Here is a 9,564-nt window from a genome sequence, read left to right as displayed (position 1 = left end):
ATGCACACCCACCTCCCTTTACGTGGAAGTTGCCCGTTTCCACTTCCCATTGGCCGGCCTATGGTCACATGCCACAGCAAGGGCTACTGGGAAAGTCATTTCCGTGCCCACGTGCCCCTAAAAGTCCAGGATTCTGATGCAGTTTGGAGAGAATGGACAGTGAGGCACAATAAGCAGTCTCCCCCCAAATCTCAGAGTCCCTGCGATTAAAAAATGGACAGATGGGAATTTTTAAGAGTGAGCAATCATTTTCTACTGAGGATGGCCCGAGGAGACTTCGTGAAAGGCACATTTGGGTCGGACCTGGAAGAGGAAGGGAGAAAGTCCAGAGAACCTTGTAATACAAAGAAACCCAGGCTCCACCCCACAGCTGCCAACCAGGCTGGAGCTGCGGCCTCGGGAGCCGGGCTCGGCAAACTCTCCGGGTGATTGTCACAGTGGCCTGAGTCAGAGGACCACCACGGTAAGCGGGGCGGTGGGCCCCAGGCCTCGCTTAGCGGGCCGCAGTGGGCTTCCCGCACGCAGGCCAAGGGGGAAATGAGAACAACAAAGACCATGTGTTCAGCTTCTTCCGTGGCTAAAACGATTCCTTGTCCTTTACTTGGAAATTATCTTTATTAGTTTTGTCTTTGTGGCAATGGTTTTTGGTGCGTTTGTTTTCTAAAAAGATGGGGACCATGAACAGTAGTACTAGTTGAGGTCTTTTTAAGTGTCATTCCTTGCAAAAGAAAGAGCTGGCAAAACCTGAACGTCAGTCCCCAGATGGGTTTTTTGAAACTTGGCCGGGCCCTGAAACCACAAGTCCAGGACTCCTGAGCCACGGGATGGAGACCTGAACCTTGGGGATGTTTGGAGAACAGCTCTATTTCCATTCACTGATGTGTCAAGCCATGGGGGCAGCACGTGGATCCCCAAGGCCGTGGGAGGATGGGTAAGCCTGCGGAGGAAAGGCTCGGTGATTTGGAATCGCGGAGGACTGCGCCTGGGCTCTGGAGGAGTGAGGTTGCAGGGTCAGCGGGCTGGCGGCGGAGAGAGGATCTATGAGGAGGGCTCTTCACTCAAGGAGGCATGCTGCTCTTTATGGCACTTTGGTCAGCTTGCCATAAACATCTTCACCAAGTAATACCATGCGGTGGCCAAATTCATTCCCACTCATGGCCACAGCTGTCAGCCTGGCCGAACACAGTGCCTAAAACATGCCTCAGGTGCTAGCTGCTAAAAGTCTCCGGTGACAGACACACATACCTTTCCCACGGCGGTCCCCCTGAAGCTCCACCTTGGACAGTGGCCAGTCGCCCACCTCTGTCCTCTCCCCTCTCCCCCCTTTTACATATTATCTACACTTTAACAGGTTGGGATAGTTGACCCGCTAGACAGTGACACGTGACAACGGAATCTTAAATGCACGTTGGTCTGAATTCGGGGAAACATTTCATGCTATACCTTGGTTGCCTCCATCCTGGTTTTCCCCGCCTGCTTTAAATAACTGGGCTCCACAATATGGCCACTTCTGGCAGAACCACTGCGTTTCCTCCTCGTGATCTGAAGTCGAGTGGCATTTATGGGATGGATCATGGTCCTGTACATCTAGGGACTTTTCTGCCTGTATTTTATTCAGGGCCTTTGTCTTCTTTGAACTTGGAAGGTTTGAGCTACTGCTTATACACACCATCCCAGAGATCCCATTCCCTGTTGGTGTTGAGGCGGAGACCGTGGTTTCACTTCCTCTACAGGAGGCCATAAGATGTCATTTATGTTCCTTCTCTTGTGAGGATACGCATGCTGGGAGCAGCTTTGTTCAGCTCCCAGGGGGCATGGGATGGACTTGATCTTCCACTCCCCCCACATCCTGACCTTGCAGTGCCCCAGGAATGCCAGGGCCCCTGTCTGGTCTCAGCTGTGCAGTCCCTGGAAGAAAGCCGCGACAGCTGACTACGAGGGGCCTGGACTAGGGCCCAGGCCGCCAGCATCAACTCAGCCTGTTACCCAGTGCTGCCAGCTCTAGTCTCATGGAGCTTACAGTCTGCCTCGGGGCACAGAAGTAAACAAGCGATCAGAGCTCAGAGGTGCAAATGTCTTGACGGAGGTTGTACAGGCTGTGAGGCAAATGCCATGACCCCAGTACAGGACTGAACGCAGGCAAGCCTGTGGTAACTGGACAGAGGGGTTGACCGAATCTTACCTGCTGTGCGACCCTCTACTGAATGACCTCGTGTCCTGAAACAGCTTTGTATGAGACGTCTCCTAGCAATTCTTTTGTCTTGGCTCACCTTCCCTGTAAAAGGAGCTTAAAGCCAACCAAGATACGTTGTTGCTGTAAGGCTTGAGGCTTGCACCAGCTGGTAAACACCAGCCTGTTACTCATCTGAGGTTACAGAGAACATGCTTCCCACCTCCGAGGGGAGGCCGCAAAACGTCAGTCAAAAGACATCCCTCTCATGCCACCGGTAGTTTTACACCAGCTTCAGCTCCCTTCCTTGGCGTGCAAAGACCTATGCGTGTAGAGCAATTAGCATGTAATATTTGGTAATTAGCATGCTTAATGTGATTCAGATAAGTTCCTTGACATTTTCCTAAAAACAGCACGTTCCCGCCCACCCCTTCAAAGAGCAAAGCCCAGTTTGTTTGAAAAAATAAAAAGACAAATTTAAAAAGTCGCGTGCCAGTCTTATTTGGTGCTGAATATACGTGGGTTGGCCTCTAACGGGACATTGCTCGTAAATTTAGAAACTCGTTTCGAAGAAGACGCCTTATCCAGCAGCCAGCCACACGGCTCATGGGTCGGAGGAGAATCGGAGAGAAAATGGCTAGATCTCGCTTAAGTCAGGGAGCTAAGTCGGTCCTTTTCAAGTAAAACAACAACAACAACAGTGCGCCTGGCGACAAGCCACACTTTCCGTCCAACAAGGAGCCAAATTTGGGGACACGGCGAGAGCTACACTCTCCTCGTCCGCCCTGGCTCAACAACGTAACTCTGCGCCTTGCAGTGTAGCCGCCCGCTCCCGCTTCTGCAGACCGAAGGCTCAGGCGGGCAGTCCGCTCGTCCCAGCGCTCGGAGGGTCCGCGCCCGGCCCGAGACGCCCGCTCCGGTCTCCCCTCCCGCGCCGGGGCGCCCCCTCGCTCCCTCCCTGCGGCCCCCGGCGCCTCCCGGACCCCGGAGAAGGGGCGGGGCCCGGGGGCCTGCACCGCCCGGCCAGCGCGGGGCCCGGGGACGGACGCGGACCCGACCCCCGCCGCCGGCCCGGCTCCCCCAGAGCCGGAACCCTCCCCGCTGCCTGGGCCCGTCCGCCCGGGCCCGTCCCCACGTGGCCCCTCGGAGCGGGCCGCACTACCCTGCTGCCGCCGACGGACAGCGCGTCCAGCCACTGACACCGCGCTGAGGGCCGGCAGCCAATGAGCGCGCTCTGAGCGCCGGTGGGGGCGGTGCCTCCGGGCCGCCGCGCTCCCGTACCCGCGGCGCCATTGGCGAGTTTGGGTTACGCCCCTGCCGGCAGGCCCCGCCCCGCCGGCCGGGTTAGGTTGCCTCACGGGCGGCGGGCGGAGCTGGTCCCGTTGTGCTGCGGCTCCGCGCGGCCTGCAGTCCCGGGCCCGCGCCCCGCGCAGCCCGCCCGCCCGCCATGGAGCCCGGCCCCGACGGCCCCACCGCCTTCGGCCCCGCTGACATCCGCGAGGGCTGGTTCCGCGAGACGTGCAGCCTGTGGCCAGGCCAGGCCCTGTCGCTGCAGGTGGAGCAGCTGCTACACCACCAGCGCTCGCGGTACCAGGATATCCTTGTCTTCCGCAGGTACCACCGCCCACCCGGCCCCGCGCCACCGAGCGCCTGCGGCGGCCCTCAGCCCAGACCGCCCGCCGCCCGCTGCTCCGGAGCCAGCCGGGATTCCTCCTGCCCGAATCTCGGTCCCGACCACCCTTCTTCCTGCCCGACCCCTGCCTTGCGCCCTTTACTTCGCCCCCCGCCCCCGGCCGTCTCTCCCCCCGCCCCTCCCCATGCAAAACTGTCAGAAGTTCTGAAGAACTAGGCCTGTCCCCTCCCGCGGTCCCGTCCCCTGCCGCGATGCCCTCCCCACCCTGCTCCCCGTCTCCCTGGGCCGGGGGGCCGCCGTTTGGGGCGGTCCTCTTCCGCGGGGAGGGAGTCGGAGTCTGCGCCGACCCCACGCGCCGAGCTCCACGTGTCAGTCCCGGACACGTCAGAGCCGGGACCCTGAGTCCACCCCCACCCCCCACCCGGCGGGCCTGCCTGCCTGCCCAGCTTCGCCACGTGTCATCCCCAGTACTCCCCCCTGGGACCCCTTGGCAGGTCGGGGGAGATCCTTCTCACCCAGGGCGAGTGGGGGCACATCGCCCCCACTGCAGGGGACCCAGGTCCCTAACTGTCACTCCTGCCTTCAGTAAGAGCTACGGCAACGTTCTGGTGTTGGACGGCGTCATCCAGTGCACAGAGAGGGACGAGTTCTCCTACCAGGAGATGATAGCCAACCTGCCCCTCTGCAGCCACCCCAACCCACGCAAGGTACCCCCGCTCGGCAAGGTTCAGCCCCCACACAGGAAGCCCACTGCTCAGTGTCCCGCAGAACAGTGCGGGAGGCCCCGACGCGCATGGATGTGGCCATGCTCGGCCCAGCTGCTTCCTAAATGGTTGTCAGAAAGTGTTAGCAAAGCACAAGGGGAGTAAGTTGGGTGGGGGTGGCGGCCGGCCCACTTCACAGGGTGGGGGCTGACACAGCCTCTGAGGAGCAAACCCTTCTCACTGAGGCCCGAAGCTTAAGAAGCAGCAGCCCTGGGAGGAGTTTCCAGGAAAAGGGGACGCCTCGTGCCAGGTTCCTGAGGCAGGACAGCGTTGCTGAGAGTAGCAGATGAAATAATAAGGTCTGTGCATCAGCGGGGTTGAGAAACCTACCCTGTTCAGATGGTTTTGCGTGAGCGTATCTGCCCCGTGCGGGCGCAGGCCGCTGAGTCCTGCTGGAGCCTGTTTGGTGAGGCTGATGCTCAGCTGATGCCCTGCTTCTGACTGTTCCTCCCGCTCCTAGGTGCTGATCATCGGGGGTGGGGACGGGGGTGTCCTGCGGGAGGTGTTGAAGCATTCCTCTGTGGAGTCCGTGGTCCAGTGTGAGATTGATGAGGTGAGTGTTGGGCTCTGGGGTCAAGTCCCAGCTCCGCCCTGGGACTTGGCTGTGTTCCCTTGGGCAAGTTGCTTAACCTTGCTCAGCCTCTTTCTTCGTTGGGAGGATTCAGTAGAAGATCTGGGTAGTAAAGGGCCTTGCACGTAATAAGTGTGCCTCAATGCTGGCTCTTAGTAAGATTAAGCTGGTTTTCAAGTCAAGATCCAGGAGCGTTCCAACTACTCGTGCGTGCGTTTACCCTTTACGCTCAGCTTGTTTTTAATGAGCATCTAGTACGCAGCAGCCATCGTCCTAGATGCTGGGGCACAGTGGTGAATGGACCCGTCCAGTCCCCACCCCCTTGGAGTCTGTCTTCCAGGGAGGAAGAGACTTAAGAGGGTGATCTGGTGAAGGCGTGGTGGGAGCCGGGGGTGAAAGGAAAAGGTAGGCTCAGAGCTCACGGGTGAAGGCTGGTCAGCGCAGGCCTCCCGAGGAGGTAGATTTCAGCTGAGGCTCGGATGGAAAACAGTTGGCCACGTGGAGGCAGGGGAAGGTCCTCCTGGAGGAGGTTGGACTCGCCTCCCTCTGAGATAGCAAGAAAGTCACTCAGAAGGGACAGTTTGGTCTGGGGACAGAGAACAGGGACAGTGGGATGTGGGCCGGGGAGCAGGGAGGAGCCATCCTGCCATGACTGAGAGGGAGGTACCAGAGTGCCCCCCATCTTACAGATGTGGAAGCCGGGTTTCCACAAAATGAATGGCTTGCCCAAGTGACCGGGCGATTAGAGGGACTGCTGGAGGGCCTCCAACCCCCACGGCAGAGCCCGGTCCCTCCTCCCTCCTCAGGACGTCATTCGGGTCTCTAAGAAGTTCCTGCCGGGCATGGCCGTGGGCTACTCCAGTTCCAAGTTGACCCTACACGTGGGTGACGGTTTTGAGTTCATGAAACAGAACCAGGATGCCTTCGATGTCATCATCACTGACTCCTCAGACCCCATGGGTAAGCGAGGGATGGGCCTTGGGCCCCCCTGGCAGCCACTGTCCAGAGGCGGGGGTCCTGTGTCTTTCCTGTCTTGGTTGCTACCTCCCCAACCCAGCCCTGGCTCAGCAGAGGCAGACCACGCTGTTGCCCAAAGTTCACAGGTTGGTTTCCTAGAGGAGGGTGGGGCTCTGGTCTTGGCCCACTGAGGCCTAAGTTTCTTCTTCAGCCTCTTCTCTGGTCTTAATAGGCCAGCATCAGGGCAGGGATCTAGTCTCAACCCAGGGCCCAGGGTGGAGAGTCCCCCAACAAAATGGCAATGAGAACCCCCCACCTCCCTGCCCAGGAATGGGACGAAAACATGGAGCCCTCCTCAGGCGGACAATGGATCCTTGCGCTCCTCAAAAGCACTCTCTTTGTGGTTGGTTTCTGAATCCACAGACCTGGGCTGAAATCCCGGCCCTGCCCCCTTGGCAGCTGTGAACGTGTAAAGGGGCAGTGGTGGTACTTGCCAGAGCCAGGCTCAGGAGGTCTCAGCCATTGTCCCTTGTCCCCACCACTGCAGGCCCTGCGGAGAGTCTCTTCAAGGAATCCTATTACCAGCTCATGAAAACGGCTCTCAAGGATGATGGCGTCCTCTGCTGCCAGGGTGAGCAGGCCGGCGTCGGGGGCGGGGCGGGGGTCCTCCAGTGTTGGGGGGCGCTGCCTGCCGGCGCTGATACTGCCCTGCTCTCTCCACAGGTGAGTGCCAGTGGCTGCACCTGGACCTCATCAAGGAGATGCGACAGTTCTGCAAGTCGCTCTTCCCTGTGGTGGCCTACGCTTACTGCAGTATCCCCACCTACCCCAGCGGCCAGATAGGCTTCATGCTGTGCAGCAAAAATCCGGTGAGCTGCGCTCCCTCCTGGGGCTAGGAGGGGGGCAGGTGGGCACGAAGGCGCTTCCCTGACGCCCCCGTCCCCCGCCCCCAGGGCACCAACTTCCGGAAGCCCGTGCAGCAGCTGACACGGAAGCAGGTTGAACAGATGCAGCTGAAATACTACAACTCCGACGTGCACCAGGCAGCCTTCGTCCTGCCCGAGTTTGCCCGTAAGGTGAGCCGCTGGCAGGACCGGGCAGGGGGGCCTGGGGCCTCCCGAGGGTCCTCCTGAGCCCCCACGTGACCCAGCACTCCCCTGACGAGGCCTTCTGTCCCCCCAGGCCCTGAATGACGTGAGCTGAGCCCAGGTACCGCCGCCCGTGCTGCCCAGGACCTCAGTCCAGGGAGCCTCCGGGGCGCCTGGGTGTGACAAGCCCTGGACAGGACCCCCCCGACCCTGCCCCACCGGCGCGCCCACCAAGCAAGTGTTACAGGCCCCGGAATGCTGCCCAGCCTGCGCCGCTGGGCGGACTGTCTGTCTCTCTCAATGTGGCGTTCAGCCTCCAAGCCTATGGCAGCTGTGTATGGCACCTTCTCCGCCTTCTGTCACCCTCACTCACCAAACACGTGTATTTATAACAAAGTCTGAATCGTGTGTCCCCCGATCTTGAGTGGGCCCAGGCGGGCGCCACCTCAGCCACGGTTGGACACTCCTGTGTAGCAGGCTCCAAGGCGGCCCCAGTGTCGGGCCTCTAGGTGTCTGCCCCACGCCCTCCCTGTGTAGCCTTGGACTGGCCCTCGACCTCAGGCACCGGGGGACACAGCAGTTATCAAACTGGGCCCGCATCTGTCCTGTCCTGAGACACTGCCTTAGTCATTCCTTCAGTGAACACCACAAGGACAGAGGTGACAGACCCCTGGGGCCGGGGCTGTGGGGCTGACAAGATCATGGCGGGGCCATTCGGAGGCTTTGTCGTCTCAGAAGAATTTGGGTCACTCACAGGCTTGTCAGGTGCCATCCTGGGGATCGGGGTGGGGAAGCTGGAGATGACTCCAGGCAGCTGGCTGGGGCATGCTTGGGGTCCGGTTACTTGGGCCTGTGTAAACACATCAGGTGCCCTAACGTGGCTCAGGATTCAGACTTAGGTTCCGATCCTGCCTGCCAACCCGTGAGTGTGCTGTGGTCAATTCCCAGAAGTTCCCCCGAGCGTTGAGAGAGCTTGAGAAAACAGGTGTGGGTGGCTATACCAGGACTGTGGGCGCAGGACTGTCCCCTCTCCAAGGTGCTGAACCTCCATCCTCTGCCCCAGGCACCTTACCCTTCCCGATGACCTGCACTGAGGCTCTGCTGGTACGAGAGAAGCCACAACACGGTGCAGGTTCAGGGGGGAGGCCTCCAGCCCACCCCCATCTCAGGGTCTACAGGAAAGAGCCCTGCTCCTTGGAAAAGCCGAACTCACCAACCGCCTTCTCCGCCCTCGACAGAGGCACTGCCAGAGGATGAGTTGACCTGGAAGGGGACTTGGCAGGGCGGTGACAAGGGAGTGGCTCCAGCAGGGAGGAAGGATGCCAGAACACCCCCCTGACCTGCACCTGCCCTGGGCAGCTACCCCAGACCCGACAGTTTCAGGGGCTTGGAACTGCAGTCATCACGGGGTTGGGGAGCAAGCCTCCAGCTGCACAGATAATTCCTTGAGTGGCCGCAGGCAGGTCACTTCCCTGCTCTGGGCTCCACGCACCCCAACCCCACACCCTCACTGGACCCGGACCACCTTCTGACACCTGATCGCTAACTTTGCCAGAAACCCAGGCTTGGGGATGGGCGTTGTTCCCCCAGGTCTCCCCACTCCCAGGGAGGCCGGGTGGCGTCACGACAAGTCTGGGCCGCAAGGCAGAGTGTCAGTTAAAAGAAGATGCGGTGGCCAATTACAAAGCCCTGACCCAGCACAGGTCTTCGTTCCTTAAACCTTCACAGCTGCCTGTAAGGTACTGTGCCCAGGAGAGGCGGATGCTGCCCAGGGCCACACATCTAGTCAGCACACGGTGGGGGGTACCAGGCACCTGGCCTTCTGAGAGCCACTCCACTCTGCCCGCCCCACATGCCTCTGCAGCTCAGCCCAAGCACCCTCGGGCCCCAGCAGGGACATCACCGGGCCTCTGCTCTCAGGGCGCCTCCTGCCCCAGCCCATCTTACCAGACTCCAGGAAGGTCTGTCCCAAGGTTAACCCGAGGGATGCTGCTGGCAGGGGCTCTGGACTTGGATCTGAATCTCAACCCTGCCTCCTGCTGGCTCTGTGGCTTTGAACCACTCTGCTCCTGACTTGCTTACCCTGCCTGTAAAATGGGAGCATTCATAGCCCTTACCCATGACGGGCTTATTAAGGGGTGTAGGTGACACAGTGCTTGCTGAGTAGGTGACAATCAGGATCGCCTATCAGGACAGAGAAAGAGGAGAGGAGGCCCCAAGGTGTAGAAAGAGGGAGGCCATCGGGAAACAAGAATGCCTTTCCTGGACGTTGAAGTTGTCCACAGCGTAAATCCCTCCACTTACCCAACTTTTAATAAAGCCTCCTTGAAGGGGTGCACGTTAGTTAGGGACTAGCACTGGGCCCCACATCGAGGTGGGTG

At 59.8% G+C, this 9,564-nt stretch overlaps 1 protein-coding gene across 1 annotated transcript; it reads left to right on the top strand.

Moving 5' to 3' along the window:
* Positions 1–3,526: 3,526 nt before the first annotated feature.
* SRM (spermidine synthase) lies at positions 3,527–7,586 on the top strand. The gene is made up of 8 exons (XM_086715672.1): positions 3,527–3,784; positions 4,390–4,510; positions 5,028–5,120; positions 5,945–6,098; positions 6,643–6,726; positions 6,819–6,964; positions 7,049–7,171; positions 7,278–7,586. The coding sequence occupies exons 1-8, from the start codon at positions 3,618–3,620 to the stop codon at positions 7,296–7,298; spliced, it is 909 nt and encodes a 302-aa protein (XP_086571798.1). The 5' UTR covers positions 3,527–3,617; the 3' UTR covers positions 7,299–7,586.
* The last annotated feature ends 1,978 nt before the right edge of the window (positions 7,587–9,564 follow it).

Source organism: Puma concolor, chromosome C1, assembly GCF_028749965.1.
Source record: "Puma concolor isolate L17-30 chromosome C1, mPumCon1.1.hap2, whole genome shotgun sequence".
Taxonomy (NCBI): domain Eukaryota; kingdom Metazoa; phylum Chordata; class Mammalia; order Carnivora; family Felidae; genus Puma; species Puma concolor.
This window is presented reverse-complemented; position numbering and strand designations above follow the sequence as displayed.